The 21926-nt window shown below is 44.4% G+C and overlaps 2 protein-coding genes across 6 annotated transcripts in view; one reads left to right on the top strand and one right to left on the bottom strand.

Annotated features, from left to right (window-relative positions):
* Positions 1-11107, bottom strand: part of SLC67A1 (solute carrier family 67 member 1) — a 141202-nt gene extending 130095 nt beyond the window's left edge. For 2 of the 5 annotated variants that reach the window (XM_073347274.2, XM_078853174.1), the window contains exon 1: positions 10918-11002. Coding sequence is in view for 2 of the 5 variants with exons in the window: in XM_073347278.1 (XP_073203379.1) it covers positions 10918-11085 (168 nt within the window). In the remaining 3 variants the exon portion in view is untranslated. Of the gene's footprint in view, positions 1-9346 lie in introns of all 5 variants that reach the window. The other 3 variants (XM_073347278.1, XM_073347279.2, XM_078853172.1) reach the window with 3 other exon arrangements.
* On the top strand, positions 9281-13285 carry CDKN1C (cyclin dependent kinase inhibitor 1C). Its single transcript, XM_073347282.2, has 3 exons — positions 9281-10077; positions 10527-10653; positions 11249-13285. The coding sequence occupies exons 1-2, from the start codon at positions 9483-9485 to the stop codon at positions 10646-10648; spliced, it is 717 nt and encodes a 238-aa protein (XP_073203383.2). The 5' UTR covers positions 9281-9482; the 3' UTR covers positions 10649-10653; positions 11249-13285.
* Positions 13286-21926: the final 8641 nt, after the last annotated feature.

Below are 21926 nucleotides of genomic sequence, written 5' to 3'. Positions count from 1 at the left end.
CCGATAGATGCTGTTTGACAAGGGAAATAAACAGCTTGTGGCTATAATTCTATCCTTGCATGCAAACGGCACACAGCTTACACTTTTTTATTAGTTTTGTGACTAAACAAAGGACTTCAGACTCCAGGCACTAAAATAAAATGGATCTTTTGTGATATCTGATTTAAGTTCTTGCACATCTCTGCCCTCCAGAATATTTATCAGGATTCCTCTTCACACACATTCCTCTCAGAAAGCTTCATATCTCTCTCTCCTTTTTTTTTTCTTTTTGGGCAGGGGGGTTTCGGGGAGTGGGGAAGGTAGGCCAAAATTTTGTTTTCCTTGAGTGTGGCAGTTAGAGTGCTGGAATCCAGGCTGAGATTTTACTCCTGCATTTGACAGTATTTTTGTCAGCAGCAAATCCCTTTTAAACAAGGTCAAGTGCAGGATATCTTTAAAAGTTGACAGTATGTCAGAACCCACTATAAGCCTGGGATGGAACAGAGCCAGAGCACATCATGCGTGCTCAGTTTACAAGCCCTGCTCTGAGCTCACACTTCTGGTCAAAAAATAATGTAAAACCAGAAGCAGCAGCCATTTGCTGAATCTAACCTCCCAGAACAAGATCCCCCACCTCCTAGTAAATACTGGCACTGGGAGCCATGATGTCTGAAAAGGTAGGCAGGAAAAGCTATCAGATATTAGTCTATGTTAATCAACTGTATGGACACTAAGCTGAATTGGCAGGAGTATAATTTAAAGGCAGGCAGCATAGTCCAATGGGAAGGGCATTGCATTAGCAGCCAGGAGCCCTGGAGTCTATTCCTAGCCCTGCCACTGACTTGCTGTGAGTGCTTTGGCATGTCACTTCACCTATGTTTCCACTCCTACCCTTTGCTTGTGTTGTCTATTTGCTCTGTAAGCAGGCACTGTCTCTCACTATAAGAATTTATAATGAGTAGCAAAATGGGGCCCTGATCTCAGTTAGAGCGTCTAAATACACCTGAAATATAATAAATAAGAAGAAGCTTAATTGACACAATAGATTACATGAAAAGTCTCCAGCAGAACTGGCACAAGACTTTGAGTTATTAGCACATCTGGCATAAACATGGTGTTTTACTTAAACTTTAGAATATGCTTCCAAACAAGAAATGATCATCCTACAATTCTGCCAAAAAAGAACACCTTCTTGGTACAAGAAAAGTAGAGGGCCAAAGTGAACATTAAAAATCAGAATTTAGATTTTGAATTGAAAATAGATTAGTGTGAGGAATGACAAAGATCAGTAACGGTTAGAGTCAATTATTTTCACCCCAGAAGATAGTAGGAAAAAAGCAACAAATCCACTTTGAACAGAATTCAAAAAATTATATATGTATATTTTAAAGTGACATCTTGGTGAGGAAGGACACAAATGGAGGACTGAACCAAATTAATAATTAATGGAGTATTTCATTTCCAGTCAAAGATGACTACATAGGAAGTCAACAAAAAGTGCCGTCTTCCATAGTAAACATACCACAAGTCTGAGGCATTGCTTATAAATTATTACTTTCTATCATGCTTTCTAATTCACAACATATACCAGTAAGGTTTGCTGAATACACAGAAAAAAACAAGCTACACAGAGAATCCTGGAACTTATTAAAGATTCTAAGGTAATGGCTGCAGGCCAGGTTGCAAGAGCATTATTGGACGTAACAATCACTCCTATCTATTAAATGTCATGAATCTAAAAGAAAAGGTATTACTAAGAAGGGGGAGCCTACTAAGGCCAAAGCTGCATTAGTGGACTGTGCAACAGACTAGGCTAGATTCACTAGCTGCTTTGCTCTCCACTAATGACGTAAACCAGCTTAACTAACCAGTTAACAATAAAGAGCAAAGAGGTTTCTCAGTGGATTCCAATAGGATTAAATATCAGGGCTGACCTTAAAAGGAAATCATTTGCCATAATTTTTTTTTTTTTTAAATAAAATGAAAAACTTCATCAGGCTTGAATTTTTTCCATGAAATTTTCCAATTTTTCAACAAAGCAATCTGAAACAAACAAAATGGGTCAATTCAAATCTAACGGCATCAAAAAGGAAAGGTGGGTTTTCCTCCTCCCCCACTTTAAAACCAAACTAAAATGTTTTTGTTTTGATTCCATATAACTCAAATCAAAATAATTCAATTTTTAATTGTTTCATCACAAAATCAGAAAGTTTTGAGTATGAAAGGTTTTGTATAATTCCAAATGCATCTTTTTGTTCAAAAAACCTTTGATGAAAAGTTTTTGACCACGTCTACGAAATATTTTACTTGTATTTGAACTTTGGTTTTGCCTGGTTTCTTTAAGCAGGACAAGAAAGACAGAGGGGTACAATGAAATGTTATTGATGTAAATGTATAACTGCAAATTATTCCTGTATGTATGCATAGTGCTAAAAAAGTATATGATAGACAAACAACTAATATTTATTATTCCATTAGCTGATATAATTATTTTAAATTAAAGTATTGTGTGTCAGGTTATTTCATATTTGGAGTTTTCGTATACAATGCATTTTGGATAAATACAGTAACTTTACACATAATAGGGACCCTTGACAAGTAGCTTGAAGCATAAGCATTTTAGGGTATGTCTACATGGCAAAGGAAAACAGCCAACTCAGGCTCATGCTGAGTGTTTCATTGCTTGTAGGCTTCTGGGCTTGGACTGGAGCCCAAGCTCTGGGACCCTCCCACCTTACAGGCTGCATCCTGAGTCAAGAAGTCTACACAGCAATGAAATAGCCCTGCAGCCTGTACCCCACAAGCCCAGCTCAGCTGGCACGTGCCAGCCCTGGATTTTTCTTTGCTGCATAGACATACTGTTAAACTTGACAGTCTAAAGACTTGCTTGTTTATTTGACTGTGCCTCCAGAACTAAACCATTCATGCCTAAGATGACTACTTTTGGAATCTTCACAAGGAGGAAGACTGGTTGGTTGTTTTGTGACAATATATCATAGGGATCTGTTCATCTTACTTATACAAATATACTGTCAAAATGGCCACTGAGGAGGTTAAAGTGCAGTTTAGTAACAAAAAGCGACTGTTAAAATAACAGGGTCTGTGTTCTATATTTGTTGTCTTAATGACTTCTCATCAATTTTCCTTGATTTACAATGTAAAGAGTTTTTTCCCCTAACTGCCAGCCCAGAAAACTCAACATGGGTTCTGACAAACTGGGTTCTCTCTCACTCAGAAATAGTCATAAGTAACAAAAGTTATGTATTCACAACTGTTTTGATGCATGAGGCAGAAAAGAGTCTAGCTCTCTCTCCCATAGCCCTCCAGAGCCAACACAGCTAACAGAAGTAAAAGCCAGTTTAAAAAAGTATTTTTGTCCCCATAAATACACAGTTTATGACTCTGAATACACGCAGGGTGCAGGTCTTTGTGGTAAAAATGTGCCATTCCTGCCTAGATGTTGTTCAGACCATCACTGCACTTTAATTATTCTAAGTATTATGAATACTTTCTTCTCCTGAAACAGAGAGACTAGAAATTTCTAAATGAGATGCTGTGGTTCAACCAAAATTGAAGGGCTTAATAGCAGGAAATTTCTGGGTAAAATTCTATGGCCTATGTTATACAAACAATTAGAGTAGATCAACCTTTCCAGACTACCTTTCAGGAGTCTGATTTGTCTTGCGTACCCCCAAGTTTCACCTCACTTAAAAACTACTTGCTTACAAAATCAGACATAAAAATACAAAAGTGTCAGAGCCCACGATTACTGAAAAATTGTTGACTTCCTCATTTTTACCATATAATTATAAATCAATTGGAATATAAATATTGTACTGTACTGACATTTCAGTGTATCGCAGAAAGAGCAGTACAAACAAGTCATTGTCTGTATGAAATTTTAGTTTGTACTGACTTTGCTAGTGCCTTTTATGTAGCCTGTTGTAAAACTAGGCAACTATCTAAATGAGTGATGTACCCCAGGAAGACCTCTGCATACCCCCAGGGATATGTGTATTCCTCTTTGAGAATCACTGGGCTAGATGCTCATCATCATGCTTTCTGGCCTTACAGTCTATGAATTCAGCAAACTAAATTTACTTTCATGAGAAAAGCAAGGGTGTGTCAGGTCATGCCAGGATGTTCTCCATTAATGTGGATAATGTGGATACATGTGGGTAATGAGAGTGTCATAATGCAAGACAACATGACAAAGGGATGTGAGGAGCAGGGTTAGGGAAGGTAACTGTCTTATTGCAGGTGTGCATCCACCCCCAGAGCCACTGGATCTGGACTCCAGCCATACAATTGTTTCAGCCGACAGGTGAAATGGAAGGTGAAGAGACTGCCCCCACAGGCCCAAACATTGGGCAATCGATGAATACACTTTCCCTTCATGGGTGTAAATATCAGCATCCCCGAAGTAACATGTAAATCACTACTGTGTTAGATAACCCTGGAACGTTTTCTATGTTGGCTGAAATTTGGGTTTTGAGAGAAAATTCCCAGATCTTCTAAATGCCATGAATGGTTGTCTGCACAGTGTGTGGTGATTCCTTCAGCTGTATGAAACCTTGGGCACAGAAAACAACAACGGAGTTACAGCCCTCTCCCATCACACTGTTGAATGAATCTGCTAAGAGTTCTAGCACGGTCCTCTGGGTTCCCTCCAAGACCCCTGTCTTGGACTGACTGGAATATCACCTCCTTATTCCAAGTCTGAATATGTAGTTGTCAGCACTGCTCGAGATCTTCTCTGGTCTGAAGAAATAGAGCAGTGGTTCTCAAACTAGGGCTGCCGCTTGTTCACGGAAAGCCCCTGGCAGGCCGGGCCGGTTTGTTTACCTGCCGCGTCCACAGGTTCGGCCGATCGCGGCTCTCACTGGCCACGGTTTACCGCTCCAGGCCAATGGGGGCTGCAGGAAGGGTGGCCAGCACATCCCTTGGTCTGCACTGCTTCCCGCAGCCCCCACTGGTCTGGAGCGGCGAACCACGGCCAGTGGGAGTCACGATCGGCCAAACCCGTGGACGCAGCAGGTAAACAAACCGGCCCATCCTGCCAGGGGCTTTCCCCGAAGAAGGGGTGGCCCTAGTTTGAGAACCACTGAAATAGAGGAATTTTTCTCCCTGTACTTTATCCAATTGACCCAAACACCCCTTTCCAACTTCAAGATGGTACAGGCAGCCTGGGAAGATTGGACAGAAGCAGAGAGAAGGCCTAGGAATCTGGTAATCTCTCTCTCTGACACCAAATCCATATGCAACACGCTTCTCATTGTTTCCTTATTTTTCACACCTTGGAAGACAGAAGTCTTAGCAGTCCTTGGGAGGAATCAACAAGCCCAGAAATGTTAACTCCAGTGTTGTCTTTTGCTCTTCGCACAACAAAGTAATATGTAGAAATCATACAGACACAGTGGGGTTCCAAATATCATGTTTACTAAATATACAGAAGGTCTAGTTACTTATACATCGTGCTGCTGTGGCTGGTTTTTAAAATATAGAACACAGAGACCTCTAGAGGTCTCACAAACTATTTAAAGGGATACTATCCCATTCCGAAACACTACATTCTGGAAATGCATAAGGAGAGACTGCTTGTAAATTATAACTAAGCCTCTAGTACTTAGGTAACTTACAACACCACTTAAAATGTTCCTTATCTGTGCAAATACACTGTGCAACCCCAGGCTACCATCATCACTTTTATGATTTTTCTTTTTTTTTTTTTTTGGTGAAGCACCAAAAGGCTAATATTAGAAAGAATTATAGAAAGTGAACTACTTGCCTTTGTTGTCTCTGCTGGATTGTAATAACTTCAGAGCGTACTTCACTCAGAAATACCAGGCATAGGTCTTTTAGAATGAAGCACACCAACTAATTTCCTTGGGAAAGAATCCTTACCCTTGACATAGGTCACCACCAGTACATGACAGGTTTCAGAGTAGCAGCCGTGTTAGGCTGTATCTGCAAAAACATCCGATGAAGTGAGCTGTAGCTCACGAAAGCTTATGCTCAAATAAATTGGTTAGTCTCTAAAGTGCCACCAGAATATGTAATTCTGTCAGATGATCCTGTTTTCTTTCCAAGCAGAAACAGGTTGCTGAGAAAGGTTTATAATGGAGGCAGCACCTGCTGAATGTACCTCTCTCGCTGTAGAGCAAACTAGCTTCTGCCTTAGTGAAACTAAGTGCAAGGAAAAATTCTGGTGCAGGGTTTCTGAGAACAAGATCTGCAGATTGGTTACTGTCTGCAGGGCTCATAAATCACTGATAAGTTTTTTTTCAAGTCTTGGGGGTGCAGGAGAAGGAGGGGGAGAATGAATCCTGCCCCTTTTTGCCAGTGGACTAATGATGAAAAGGATACCCATATAATGCTCATCTGTAGGCTGAGGCTGAACTGGCTTCAATCAACCCATTCATGAAGCTCCCCTGAAAGGTTGCTAAGGAAAGGGAAATAATATTGGGTTCATCTGTTGCCACTGAAGGCCTTGCTGGTGAGCAACCTCTGCTTCTTTCTTCCCTATCAAAAACCTTTCTGACGCTTCGATGTTGTCTAATGAGGTGAACTGTTCGTGCCAATGAACCAAGATAGCCTTTGTATGAACTGTTCATTGAACAGCTTCTCTTTGGCCTGCAGACCATCTTCCAAATGGAATACGGTCTTCTTGGAGTCTACTTCAATGAGGAAAAACCCATGAAGTAACATTTCCTCCAATACTACTGCTGGCTAGTTTCACTCGTTTACTTAAGCATCCAAGCATATCTGACAAGGCCATAACTCTTCAGACATCTTTTAAAAATTACCTTTGTATCCCTTATGGGAACTATCCTACCCTTCCTGTGATCCTAACAGGACTGATCCATATGTACCATGAGTTGGTCATGTTCCTGTATGATTCCTATATTGTCCTGGAAAGGTCATCTGTGTCTTCATCTGACAACATTACCTACTAGCACAACCAAATAGTAAAGAAAGTTGCTACATGGATATTAGGGGTCTTCAGTCTGAAGACTTTAATTGTTTTAGCTTCTTTACGTTAAACAACTGCTGACTTTTATCACTAAGCAGGGTTGCCAGTCCCTTGGTTATCAGAAAATGTTGAATTCAAGGGGTCAAAATTGCCTTTAGCCTCCTTTTACTCCTCAGCCTGAGGAGGAGCATTGCATATGTCCTTGGCAGGCTCTGTGCTGCTCAAATCACATCTGTTACCCTTAGTGGACTTGGATGTTGAATATTTCTCTTTACATAGGAGTCTAGGGACTTGAGTGAGGCCAACAGACATTTCCAGCCTCTCCTTATGGATGCAGATATCATGTAACACTAGAGATATGGCAATGAGTGGCCTCTATGCCTTGCCTTGACATCTGACAATCTGAGAACTGTCTCCACATTCAAAGTGACACTGGAGGCATTACCCACCAATGACCTCACTGTCTGCTCACCCTCCATGTGGCTAACGTCCTCACTGCTAAGGCTTTGGAACCCAGTGGCCTCAATGGCTGATCTGAGGCCCGCTGCTTCACAGCAGTGGGGATTAAAGGGTAGAAAAATGTTTAAAAGAAAAGGTTTTCCTTCTGCTCAAGGGCACTGCCTGGCTCTTGGAACTGATAATGAGATGCAGAGCCTTTCACCTCTAGTTTTCCATTTCCAGTCTGGCCCAACTCAGTACTGATCATCAGCTCTCCAGTGGTCTAGGGCACATGGAAACTGAATCATCTTCTGCCACATTAAGAAGAATGCTCCCCCTTATCAGGGTGGAGAGGCAACAGTTAACTGCTTCCTGCTCTGTACCTGTTTGCTGGATAGAGACAGGACTTCAAGTCTCCATTGCTCACTCAAATGGACACTTTTCACAAACACCACATTCACATGCAATTAAACATTCATCCTCCTCACTCTTCTTATGAAAGCAGCAAAAAAAGATGAGCCAGTCCAGGGGTGGCCAACCTGTGGCTCTGGAGCCACATGCGGCTCTTCAGAAGTTAATACGCGGCTCCTTGTACAGGCACCGACTCCCGGGCTGGAGCTACAGGAACCAACTTTCCAATGTGCCAGAGGGTGCTCACTGCTCAACCCCTGGCTCTGCCACAGGCCCTGCCCCCACTCCACCCCTTCCTGCCCCCTCCCCTGAGCCTCCTGCAGCTGATCCGGACTTGCAGGGAGGGAGGGGGAGGTGCTGATCAGCAGGGCTGCTGGTGGGTGGGTGGGAGGTGCTGGGAGCAGGGGTGGGGGAGCTGATGGGGGGGGGCTGCTGATGTATTACTGTGGCTCTGGCAATGTACACTGGTACATTCTGGCTCCTTCTCAGGCTCAGGTTGGCCACCCCTGAGCCAGTCAAAAGCACAGGCTTCACAGATGCAGTAGCAATGTGTAGGAGTGAGAAGAGTGCTCCCTAACCTCCAAACCACTGTAAAGTTGATCTTTTCCCTTGTTTGCTTCTGTGCAGAGGAGCATTAAAGAAAGCCCATTCTGGTCGGAGCACCTTGTAAGATTCTCTTCCCCTCCCCCATCACAACAAAAAGCAATGATTGCAACGATCGGCAGAAAATGTAAAGGACAAGTCAGCTGATTCCTGGCAACACAATAGTAAGATTAGCTCATCTACAGCACACAAACGTGTGTGTATTATATGGGTTTTAAAGTTAAGACAGGCAAAAAAGCTGTGGTTTTCATATGCAATGCTTCTACTCTGTAAAGCAAAAACATATCTAGTAACTTATTACTTCCAAGTGACTATAAAAAAAAGCCTTTTAAAAAAACATCCTTTCCCTTGTTTTGAAATCTACATACATCAAGCTTTGTTTTGTACTAGTTTTTCCTGACAACTTTTTGTCCATCACACTGCCATATAGATTTCTTCAAACCCTTTTCTTTTAAACCCACTTGCCTTTTTAAAAAGCCCAAATTAAACAAATCTAAGCGTCTCCCTCCGGAAACCCAGCGACTCCATTCTGTGACTGGCTCCTAAATGTAAAAAAAAAAAAAAAAAAGCAATCACACAGCAGCAGCAGCACCAGCCACCGCTGCCTGCAAACAAAGGGGGCAGGGACCTGTTTGCAGGCTGGGTATCACGTTACTCAACCTCCCTTCTCTTTAAATCTCAACCCCCGCCCCCCACAATCGCCACTATATAACTCAGACTGACAGGTCCTGCTGACCAATGGCAGGGATCTTGCCACTTTTGGCGCCCGGCCACCGTTTCTCCTTCAGCCAATGGGGAGCGGAGATCGAGGTATTACACCCAAGGGGACAGTGGAGCCTCCACCAATGGCAGCAGTGTTATTAAAGAGAAATACTATTATGCTAATAGATGTTTTGCTCTAACTTGGTGAGGGCTTTAAAAGCGAGGCAGCCCCAGGCTCACCAGCAGACTGCCGAGGTTCCAGGCTGGTTGCGCTGGCTGCCCATCGAGCGGGGACGGGTGGAAATCACAGCCCCTTTCTCCCCAGGAGCACCACGTTTGGGTCCCTGCCTTCCCTGGGCGAAGCAGCAGGACCATCATGTCCAACGTGCACCTCTCCAGCGCCTCGGCTCTGGAGCGCTTGGCCGCCCGCAGGACTTTCCCCTTGCACGCCCGCACGGGGGTCTGCCGGAACCTCTTTGGCCCCGTGGATCACGAAGAGCTGAGCCGGGAGCTGAAGAGCAAACTACGGGAGATCAGCGAGGATGACCAGAGGCGGTGGGACTACAACTTCCAGACCGACACCCCGCTGGACGGCCCGGGCAGGCTGCAGTGGGAAGAGGTGGAGGGAGGCTCGGTGCCCGCTTTCTACCGGGAGACGCTGCAGGTCGGGAGGTGCCGCTTCCCGGTGCTGCTGGTCAGGTCCAAGCCACCTCTGGGGGGCATGGACACTCCCGCGGGGGTTAACCCCAGGGACCCTCACCAGGAGCTGGTGGTGTCCGCGTCCTCCTCCCCCAGCCCCCAGGGTAAGACGGCAGCCCTGGAAAGCACTATCGCGGGGGGTAAAGAGCGGCTCAACCAGGAGAACCGATCCGATCAGCTCAACAACTACTCAGGGATTACAATCAAACCCGCACCCTGCGCGCCAGCGGCGCTCAAAAGGGTCTCGTCCTCCAGCGCAGCCCACATCACAGGTAAGGCTGGGGCATGCCCCGCGCACGGCACGGGCGCAACCCTCCCCCGTGTCGGGCTCTCTGCGCTTCAATCCCCCTGCCTGCCCCTGGGGTTTAAAGGGCCCCGGGCTTCGCTCGCTCCGCGAAAAGGCTCGCGGCGCAGCTCGCCGGGGCCGGGGAAACGCTTACACAGCACATTGCGCGCTGCGGGCCGGCGAAGTAAACAAACCCGACCCAGCTGCAACCCTCCCCCGAGGCAGAGAGGGGGAGTCAAGAGCCGCCAGGCCTCCCGTGCGCACTGTTATGCGGGGGCCCGGGCAGGGCGGGGCCCGGCTGCTGCGGGAGCACGTTCGTGTGTCCGTCCGTCCGTCCGTCCCTCCCCGCCGCGGGGGCCGCCCCTGGGGGAGGCGGCGGCGGCGGCCGGGGTGCGTGGGTGTGTGTAACGCCTCGCTCCTGCCTTGGGTCCCTAGATTTCTTTGTCAAGCGGAAAAGGCCGGGGGACTCCAAAGCGGCCTGCGACCATCCCGGCGGGTGTCCCGCCTCAGCGCCCGCCGTGCCCGCCGAGCAGACGCCCCGGAAGCGGCTGCGGTGAACCAGGTGAGCGCCCTCCCCGGAGACCAGAGCCAGCCCCCGGCGGGCGGCCTCCCGAGCCACAAAACCCAGCCGCGGCGGGAGGAGGAGGAGGAGGAGGGCTGCTGCGGCTGCGGCTGCCCAGCGGCGGGGCGGGCCTCGGGAGGGTGCTGCTGGGCCGGGCCTGGGGCGAGGGCCGTGTCCGGCCTGGCGCTGCGCAGCGGGGCCCCACGGACCGCCTCTCCGCGGGGCGTGCGCGCCGCCAACCCAGGAGCGGGGCCTGACTCTCACCAAAAGCTGGGGGGCGGGTCCCCTTGGAAGGCGGGCCAGGCTGCCGCCCCGCTCTGCCAACGCACACGGGAAGCCACTTCCCCGGGGGGAGCCGGGGCCGCCCCGCCCTTGTGCAAGCCCCTCCCCGCTGATGGGTGAGCTGGGAAGGAGCTGGTTTCGCTGACTCATTCGCCGAGATGGAGGGGCAGATGGGGCGGGGTCGGCTGAGTTACTTTGTGGCCGCCGGGGGCTCTGTCTGTGGCTGCTGGGAGCAGCAGTCGCGGTTACTTTCAGGGGATGTTCCTGAAATTCATAGGGCTGCTTCGCTTCCCTTCCCCCCTTTTCTCCTCAGATTTTGCACTATGACACCCTAAGGGAGATTTTGCTTCGTCTCTGGAGGCGCGGAGCCCAGCGGCTGTTCTGCCCACGCTTCGGCAAGGGGCAACTCTCAAGGGAGCTGGAGCAAGGAGGATTAAGATCTGGGCTCCCTACACCCTCTCCCACACAAGGAACTGCATGTAGTGAGAGTAGCTCTGACTACAGCCACGGACGGAGCAGTGTTAATTTACAACTGTGCAATGTATTGCGTTTTATATATAAATGTATTATGCCTAATGTGAGTACACTGGCCAGAAGTGTAAAGCTTTAAAGTCATTTATATGAAATGTTTAACCTTTGCTGATCTCTCAGTGCAAAAAAAAAAAAAATGTATATTTGTACAAATTTTTTTTAAGAGTTATACTAACTTATATTTTCTATTTATGTCAAATGTGGATAATGTTGGTTGATACCCAATAGGCTGTTTGTTTTTTTTCTTTTGGTTAAGCCAAAGGGCACTATATTTGCTTTTATTTACAAAATGTAAATTTATTTTTATAGTGGGTTTTTTTTTTGCATTCACAAAATGTAGCTATAAATCAAAAAATTTAGTTTTTACTTGAAGACATCTGTTTCAATGGTTCCTGAGCCGGTCTGTACCACTGCCATTGCAAATAATGCCACAAAGTTCAAATAAAAAAAAAAAGGAGTCCAAAATCTATTGCTGTTAATTCATATTAAGGAAACATCTAGTGGAACACAAGTGACAGAAAATGCCCTAGTTTGCAAACATTAGAAAACACCGGTGTAAGCTTAAAGTTACTCCTTAGAACTCAAACTGTCTTTCCATTCCACTAACTCATTCATTCTCACACTCCACAGCTGCTGGGGCAGGGGGACACTACAAAACAAGGCCAATTTCCATACCTTTGTAAAGTAAGGTGCTCAAAGAACACAAGGATTGTGGTACAAAGAATCTCAGGATAAAAATGTGCACCACCCCACCAGCCACTATAAATATTTAAAAAACACTTTGCATCTCAGTGCCTCATCCTGTACGTATTGTACGATTTTTTCTAGTGGTGAAGATTGTTAGAGGCACAATTCTATTCCCCCATATACTGTAAGTACACAGTTGATTAGCTGTCCATGGTATAGAGGAGTTTAACTTTCTCTAAACCAGTAGGGTTGAAGCCACTGCTGGAGTTAGCATAAACCAATTATCTGATTCCCAGAATCTAAAATACACTACATTAACAAAAAGTTACAATCCCTCAACCCTTGCTTTTATAATTCATATAGATAACATTTACATACAGGTCTAGACAAAGTTCTGGCCCATTTAGTTCAGGAGAAGACTGAATTTATGTTCAATACAATGCCTTTTAGCTTTGTTTCATGCTCCCTCTTTGTGGGGAGGGATATTTATTTTGTAAAGCATCTTGCCATCCATATAAAATTAGCTCTAATGGCTATTTTTTAAACCCACTTATGCTGCAGTTAAATCTGCCCAAAGTGCAACTGTAGGATGACACTGTCAGGCGCTTCAAGTACCACTACCGTGTGCCAAGCTTTGACACACCCACACACCATTTGCAAGGATTTGAATGGTCTGATTCAAAAATCTTCCAGTGACCCATTATTTACAGATCAGTAGCATGATAAACCATAGTGGCTCCTCTGCTGTGTCAATGCATTTAGGGAGTTCTTAATCCTTGACACAATAGATGGAGCATTTCTGCTCTTCGGAAAAGTTTATATATTTAAAAAATTTTACACAGCATTATCTGGCATCACAGTATTGTATGCATCAAAAGACCACATGCCCAGCAATAGCTTTGTAAACTACAGAAACAAAAAACCCTTAACTTGTATTTGATTCACTGTTGTATTGGAACACAACATCTTAATTGCAAGAAAGTGCTTCCTGGTATAGCAATTTAAATCGAGACTATGTGCTTATGAGTCAGCTATAAATCCTGAAAAATATAGTCTGTAATAGAAATGGTAACATACAATCGTGCTTGTTAACTATAACATAGGGTCTAGTTATTAAAAAGCCATAAATCAACATTTTAGTATTAACATTTTACTGCCTATTTTGTCACAAAAATGGACAAATATCACGGGACGGGGCAGAAGGATCCGGGTTGCCCAGTCAGGAGAAGGAGACGTTCCCGATTCAAGCCCTGATGAGGTTGAAAACATGGGGGACTATTACCAAAATAACCCCACTTTAAAATCTATACATGGAAATTACTCACAATCCAGGCAGCATTAGCATTCTCTCTCTCTCTCTCTATATATATATGGGGTGGGAAGGAAGGTTGTAAAGCAGGTCTAAAAAGCCTTCCGGGCATAGTATTCTGTGACTTATTATATATATATAAATTGTCACTAATTTTTCTTTAAATTATTTAGATTTACCAGTTTTGAATGGCTGGATATTATTTTCAGGATTTTCTGCACTTACATAACTTGAAAACATATACACACACAAGTTGTAGCTCAGTGTAATTAGGTAAACTATACAAAAAATTAGTTTGAAAGTGGGTGTGTGCGGTCAGTACGTTTTCCTAGTAAATGTTTGATAATTTTTTTTAAAAACTGTCAATATCGGTGCAAGCAAACACAATAGCATAGAAGAGGCTGCAAAGGCAGGGGTTTAACGTTGTAGACTACCAAGGACCTGACAGAGTTGACGGCCAAATGCCAGCCAGGTTTCCAACAGTTTCACTCACACGTAGGAATGAGGAGTCAACCCACATTTCCCATCTGAAATCTCTTGCCCATGTGGTTTAATGCAGGCTCTTAAGGTAACGCTTACATGGAGTTTTAGCAGCTGAATTTCCTTTGGTTTTTACGGTAATTTCTGAGGTTGGATTATATTAGCCTTTATGTACCTATAAAATACTCATAAGTGGTTTAGTGACCCTTTTGACTCCTCCCCTCTAAACATCGCTGTATTTAATCTGGCGAATTGAAATCTCTGTCCTGCCCCTCTCCCCAAGTGAAATCCAGCTGCTGATTTATACCGCTGAGCTGAAACTTGCGGTTCCCCAATTAATGTCTCAGCGCCAGCTGAGAGGGGCGCAGTTTTAAATCCTGGGCTAACCTTAGGCAGGGAGAAAAGTGGCTGGCGGTGAAGGAAGCTTTAGCTGAGCTGATCCACTGTGTGGGGAGCTGGGGAAGCACAGGAGGATTTGGAGACAGGGCAAAGACCCGGGAAAGGAGCAAGAGATCCAGGGGCCGAGGGCGGAGAGAATCCGGGACCGGGGCAGAAGGATCCGGGTTGCCCAGTCAGGAGAAGGAGACGTTCCCGATTCATTCCTTCCCCCAGCCCCGGTTTAGGCCCGGCTTCAGTTCAAACACTCCTCCTTTCCCCCTACAAAATCCCCAAATAGCACAAGCGCCGCGGTCCGCCTGGCTGAGGACTGCGGTTTCACATACTTTGCAGCCTCCTGCCATGCACTCCTGCAGCGGTTGTGCGGACAAGTCCCTGACTCCTATTAGCGCTCAAAGCCACGATTTCACGATGCCAGGGAGGAGGAATAACGCTTCCAGCGGCCAGCACGTTTTGCCCGAAAGGCAATCACCTTTATTTCAAAGTCAATCACGCGAGCCCCGTGCGTAACATTGATTACCTCAAAACGAGATGATCACTTAATCAGAACTAGATTTTATGGTGCCTGCATCAATGGGTCCTGATTCAAAACGATCTTCTCCTTTGAAAAGGGGGGAAAAAAAAAAAAAAAAGCTTTTCCCTTTCTTATGAAAAGCCAGCAATACACGGAGGGAGGCAGCTGGATCCTCCAGGATTTATGGGCTTTTCTCTTGCTTTCATGGAAGCAGGTGCCTTTGGGACTTCCATTGTCTCCGCGTCTTACTAATAATAGGACCTTCTGAAATGAAAGATCCATACTCTGTGTAGCCTTCAAAGGCCTCGTATGGCGGAGCCACAGTTTGCACAAAGGTGCAAAAACCCACCCCAAGGCAGAAAGCGTTGGAGGTTTCAAGGGAGTTTATTTATCTGTGTTAAACGCTCATTTTCTTTACCCCAACGCAATTGTTTCGAAGGACTGCTAGCAGGAAGCGCTGGGAAAAGCTTGGAGCGCTAGAATGGGAGAGGCACAATGAGCGTCTCCGCTCACTTGTACAGAATCCACCACAGAGCGTTTCTCCACGCACACAGAATTGAGTCTAGTCAGTCTTTGTTTTTATGAATCTTCCAGTCCCGACTTTCTCTCTCCTCCCCCATGCAATTTTAATTTCCCGGCAGGGCCTGTACCCAACCAGAGAGAGTGGCCCTCTGTTTGAATGACTTGGTCTTGCGTTTGTGGTAAAAGAGAAAATATTTTTTGTATTTATTTTTGTTCCCCCCCCCAGTCCTTATCTTTTGGAAGGTGTGCAGCCCTGCTTCTCCTTTAGAATCTCCTGCTCCACCCAGCTTGGCACTGCCTTCTTCTTATTCCCATCACAAAGCACACTGCCCCTATTCTTCTGGCCTTTGTAGCCATATGGCAAATCCATGTAGACACAGCCAACATCCATTTATTCAGGCACATAATGTCCCGCAACAGGGAACAATTGGAACTTTGTTTGCTTCTATTATTGATGCGAATGGGCAGAGAGAGAGAAAAAAATCATTTAACTATAAGAGATATCCAGCTAATTATGAGCCATATGTGCCTATAGTTTCAAAGCAATCCAATGAAGTTCATTTTAAATCTAGACTACTTTATTAGGTATAGAAGACAGATGTCCCAACAGTACATGCATCAGAGGAAACCATGTAAAGAAGTTCTTGAAATATTTAACTGGAGCTCATTCACTGTGAGAGGGACTTTAAAGTGCCCTTTATCACCAGGATACGTAGGGGAAATTCAGGGGAGATTTCTAATCCCCATTGCCAAACAATTACCCTAAAAACCATTCCAGCTTGGATTCTAGGAGAGAGATTTTTTTTTGAAACAAACATCAGGCTCTTCATAAAATTGTTTATGCAGTGCAAATCCTGGCCGAAGTCAGATGCTTATTTGAGCTGTATTGAACCTAGAACGAAGAGCAAAGCAACCCAAAGAAATCGCTCAGGTTTCCAGTGCAGAGGGCTGCGTGCTTCCTAAAACGGTGGTGCACTTTTACTACTATGCGAACTGGGAGAAAGGGTTTATTATTTTCAGACCTCAGCGATTCGATCATTGAGAGTACCCTTAAGTGAGAATCCTGCAGTGCAATGCGAAAGGGAAACGGCACTGCAGGGAAATTAAAGAGAAACTCGTTAGAAAAAATTCTTTATGAAATGCAATTATTGGCAGGCTCTCCAGCCCTGGACACCGCTCTTTCACCCATAAAGCCAACTATCTAGGTTAAAGGATTAGCGTTATCTTTAGCAGTGATTGCAACATCTATTAGTAATTAAAATATTTCAGTTAGAGGAAATGGTTGGCTCTAGAAAGCTTCCTTTTACATCAAAATTATTGAAGAGGTTTGATTGTTTTCCCCAAACCTTGTTGTATTTATATCACTTTTTTTTAAAAAAAGCCATTTCCCCACCTTTAAGCAAAGAATCATCTCTCTTCAATGAGCAAGAAACATTCAGTATAAATAACACAAAAAAAATTCAATTTTTTAAAGAATAAACTTCCTACGTTCAAGAATCAAGATAGAAAATTTCTTCCTAAGCATCCAGTTCACACCAAATGTATCATCTGCCTTGGTGACAGATTTCTTGGCATGCTGATTGCATTTAAAAAAACTGAGGCAAGAGGGAAATTTAATGATCAGGTAAAGAAAAAGAAATAGGTATAGAAAACCGTTCTGCTGCCTACATGTAAAGAAGTAATTAGATGAGCGCAGCTGGATTTGCTTGAATGAAGTAGCCAGCTTTTGCTGCACTTCCACAGAATATAGGGTAAACACCAGATGTTTCTTCACTGGCCCCATTCTTACAAAATTGAGGTTGTGTTTCTTTCCCAAAATTTAAATATAAATTCAAAATGACAATAAAGATGATCCCTAAGGATAGGGTAATATCTATGTTACTTTCTACTCTTCCACTGTGTGAGCACATATCAAGGTGGCTCCTCCACTCACAGACACAAATAGTAATATGTAAAGGCCTGATCCACCCCCTATTGAGATAATTGGAGAGATTCCCAATGAAGAGTCTCCCATACAGAAAACAACGGATAGGTAGGTAACTGTTGTTTAGACTTAGGAGAGCTCTGTTCTATTCCACACCCTGACAGTGACACGCTGTCACACACCTCAGGCAAGTCACCCTACCTATTTTCCCTCCTATTGTCCATTTAGATTGTAAGCTATCTTTGGGGCAGGGTCCCTCTCTTACAGTTCCTAGCAAAATGGAGCCCCAATCTCAGTTTGAGGGGGCATAGGCACTACTATAATACAAATAAATAGTACTAATTACTTCAATGGACATTGGCTTAGGCCCTAAAAGAAAAGGAGTTAATACAAAGCAATGGTGTTTAGTGTGGGCATGGCAGAAAGCATCACCTATTTTTAAGGTTGCCTGACACTTCCCATAATAAGACCCTGTTTTCTGTTGCTTTTGACTTCATCAAACTAACTGTTTGAGCTGAAATTTTCCATGCTGTGTGCCTTGTCCGAGTCTGAATATTTTGGGGAAAGTTAAACCAAAACAGATTAGCCATTTCCAAGAATGAGACTTGGGGAAAAAAAATTGTTTTGCTCATCTTAAATTCTGTTTAACTGTTCTCTGAAAAGTTCTACCAGCCTCATGCTTTGAGGAAGGGTCTTGAAATTTGGTAGGTGGATGGCCTTTGTGTCAGGAATGTGCCTTTTGCTGGTGAAAATCCACCCAAATTTGGCCAAGTTATAAGCCTTTGAAAGATCACATTTTTCATATGTTCAACAGACTTAGATTTTAGTAGCTAAATTCCCTAAAGATTTCATCTACACCAAGCATGCTCCAGCCCTGGAATGAACTGACTTTCCCTGCAATTGCAGCTCTGAGCTGCTATAAACTGTGCCATGTCTGGGCACCAGAACTGAGAGCAGGGAGATTGTCTCTCCTGTGCTTTCAATTAGGCCCAGGCCACATTAGAGGAAGAAGCTGCCTGACTCAAATGCATAGGGGACAAAAGCTGAACCTGTGGAGAGGCAGGAGTAAAAGATCGGGACAAGGAGCCCGGTGGGGGAGGCTGGAAACCAGGACTAGAGAGCGGGGGATGTAGGCAGAAACTGGGACTGGGAATTGGGATCTGGGAGGAGACTGCAACTGGCTGGATGATGAGACTGGGCCAGGACTACAGAAGAGGGAGGGAAATGAGGGAGAGGGAGAGGGAGAGGGAAAGGAGTGAGAGCCTATAGGTTGAGGAAAAACAGATTGGATAAGGAGCCAGGGGGGAGACTGGGTCATAGACAGGCCATTTAATCTCTTTATGCCTCTGTTTCTTCTCCCACTCTCTTTTCTACTTCAACTGTAAGCTCTTTGGGAGAGGGAACTGTCTCCCAAACACATGTAAGGACAGGATCTAGCACATTGGGGCCCTGATTTTGTTTGGGCCTCTAAGTGCTACCATAGTACAAATAATAAACAACCCCCAACATGTGGGGGTTATGAGGAGAGACAGAGGAAAGGGGTTGGGCCCAGGGCCAAGCATGAAGAAGCTAAGTAGATTTGGGACATTAAAGAAACTATATATAGAGTATTGCTCACATGTTTGGTATGTGTGCAGGTAGCTCCATTCTCTGCATGGGTGACTGGACGATGCATCTACAAGCCATTCATTTTATTATATATTACATAAACACCCCCCTAAAATTTAGAACCACATGCCAGTGCCTGGTTTGACTGACTGGGTGTGGGAATAATGCCTTTTGGATCATGCCGGGATCTTTATACATATTAGCATGACCTGGATGCTTTACATGCTTTTTCTTCAACAAAGCAGCCACCTTTTCCAGAACACAATGAACAGGAACTAGTTGGTTTAATGCAGCACAAGGCAGTATAGGCACTGTTCTACTTGGAGCACTAAACAGAAACAAGCTAGTATTCAAATAGGACTATGGCTAGCGTATTTTTAGTATTGCTTAGCCCGACATCATGGACAGGGATTTCTCCCCCCCCGCCAATAACTCTGGTAGCCAAAATGGTGCTATAGATTGTCCCTACCCCCATCAGAGTTATATAACATGCATCCTGATTCTGAAAACCTTCTCTCACACAAGTAGTCCCAGGGCTCTATTTTCTAAATTGACTAGATTTCTAGTAGTTAGAACCCCCTTTAAATGGTTTTAACATTTTGGCCAGCCATTGTGGAGTGGGACAAATTGTCTGAGACTACTACTGGTGCACAAACCTAGTCTCAAATACAGTTTAAGCATGTTATAAATGTCAAATAATTGAAAAATGTTTGAATATTTTCCCCGCCTCCCCATCTATACTGGAGTCCTTGCTGCACAAGGAAGTTGATCCAGATTTCAACTGTAGACCTCTCAAGTATGGCTGAAAATGGTTTGGCCATTAACATAGACAAAGCCAAATTAGAGCTGGTCAGTAAAATTCTGATGAAAGTTGTTTGTTTGGGTTTTTTTTTGGTTGGAATTTACTGCTTTGTCAAAATCCAAATGTTCCACAAAGACCGTTAGATTTTGATGAATTTCCTATGAAACCTGCCTAGTTTCTTGCCAGCTCACCCACCCAGCTTCTTGGCAATCCACTGGAGGGGCTTCTGGAGAGTCCGGTGTTCTAGGGCCCACCTCCCCAGGGCTTCCAGGAGGATTGCCCCTAAATCGGGGACCTCAGAGGTGTCCCTTTCACTGAGAATTTCAAAAATTTTGGTCTTCCTTCCTAATCAGAACTCAACCAAATGTCAAAATACTGAAATCTTCCTTGAAACAGAATTATTATTATCCACAGACTCTGAGCCAAACTGTTTTCAACACCCACTGCATAACCCTGCTTGATCCCACATTCCACAAGGGATCTAGCCTTTTTGTGACAGGACCAAAACCGCTTGCAGCACCTGTTAAACATTAGTGGCCAGACTTTTCAACCCTGACAGCTGGCAGAGAGGGTGCAATAGGACCTGTATTTGACACCTGTTGCCAAACATGAGTCATTTTCCTAGTCTGGCCAGCTTAGCTGTGTTGCAATCATTTTAACCCACATCAGGAAACATGTTTCAGGGCATATTATCTCTCTCTCGATTTAAATTTGCTCATTATTTGCATTACAGTGTCAGTAGCAACTAGAGAGCCCAACTGAGATTAGCTACACATAGTAAGAGACAATCCCTGCTCTAAATAGACAAGGCAAGCAAAGAGCGGGGAAAAAGGAAGTATCATTATCTCTATTTTAGAGATGGGGAACTGAGGCATGAAAGTTGAGTAACTTGCCCCTGGTCACACAGTGAGACTCTGGCAAATGCAGGAATTGAACCTAAATCTCCTGAATCTCAGTCGAATTCTTAAACACAACACCATCCGTCCTCTCTGTTGAGGCCATCGTATAGTCCCGGCAGTGAGGTATGCTAACAAACATGCTGCTCCCTGGCAATAGAGAATGATGTCCCTCATCCGAACAAGTGAGGATGCAAAGTACACTGCAAAAGGTTACTGAGCATTATGGCAGCTCTATGACACTGGAGTCCTGAACCATGGAACATGTTCCTGCAAGAAGGGTGCAGCTAAAGAACTCAGACATCATTAAAAGTTGGGTTTTCACGACATTTGTCCAAGAAAATGCATGCCTGATGCTGTCGGAAGCCCGGCTTTGGCTGAATTCATTGGGAAAACTATTAAAGAATGGTTCAATTTTTAATAAAAATTATGCTACAAAATGCTACATGATACCTTATGCTGTTTCTTAAATAAGATATATCTGCTGCTGAAAAGCCAGAGCTACTTACATCAGCTGAGGATCTGACCCCCTATGTCTACATATTGGTTCCATAATAAATAATTGCTCTTAGTTCAGCTGTATGAGAGGGGAGGGGGGGAGGATTATTTCTTTTTATCTAGACTTTTTAGATTTGAAAAAGTCCTCTCAGTTGTGCAAGATTATAATGAGAAAGACTTTCTAATTGTACATTTACTGTGTGTTAAAGCAAAACTAAGGCGCGAGAGAGGATACATTGAGGGTGAGATTGTGAAGTATTAGGGCAGCTTTCAAATGATCTGATTCTATAGCATTTGGGCTGGAGCTGCTGCTTTGCAGCTCTGATTCTGCTGGTACAATTCTACAGCATTTGAACAGCCTGTCTTGGGTGTGATTCTCCTCTGCAAGTCTGATTCTGCAACATGAGCTACTTTCCATAGGTCTGATCTTTTAGCTGCTTTGTGTGTGATTCAGCAGCTCTTTCAGTTGGTGTGCCGCACTGTCCAAGGGTCCAGAGAAAAGGAAGGTAACTAAAATGATGGTGGAAAAATGTGTAAGTTCGAGCAGGCAACCAACACTTTCTGGCTCAGCAGAACTCAAGTTACACTAGCGGATGTTGCACTCACATTGGAAAATGGGTGTAAGTAGATTTAAAGGAGTCTATCTGGTCTGAAAGGCCTAATTCGGATCTCTCTGATAAATCAGGAGTATTTCCATTGAAGTCTTATTACAGTGGTGTAATGGGATCAAAATCAAGTCAACTGATTAGAGCACAACTTGGAGTTGAGAGACTGGAGACCAAATCCTCATCTCCATACACTGGAAATCTTGAATGAATCTGAAC

Source organism: Lepidochelys kempii, chromosome 6 (assembly GCF_965140285.1).
Source record: "Lepidochelys kempii isolate rLepKem1 chromosome 6, rLepKem1.hap1, whole genome shotgun sequence".
Taxonomy (NCBI): domain Eukaryota; kingdom Metazoa; phylum Chordata; order Testudines; family Cheloniidae; genus Lepidochelys; species Lepidochelys kempii.
Note: the sequence above shows the minus strand (reverse complement) of the source record. Positions and strands in the feature narration are given on the sequence as shown.

Excerpts from the sequence above, each read along its gene's own strand:
- CDKN1C (XM_073347282.2), top strand. The coding sequence starts at position 9,483 with ATGTCCAACGTGCACCTCTCCAGCGCCTCGGCTCTGGAGCGCTTGGCC. Across the intron at positions 10,078-10,526 it reads CAGCGCAGCCCACATCACAG|ATTTCTTTGTCAAGCGGAAA; the intron begins GTAAGGCTGGGG and ends TTGGGTCCCTAG.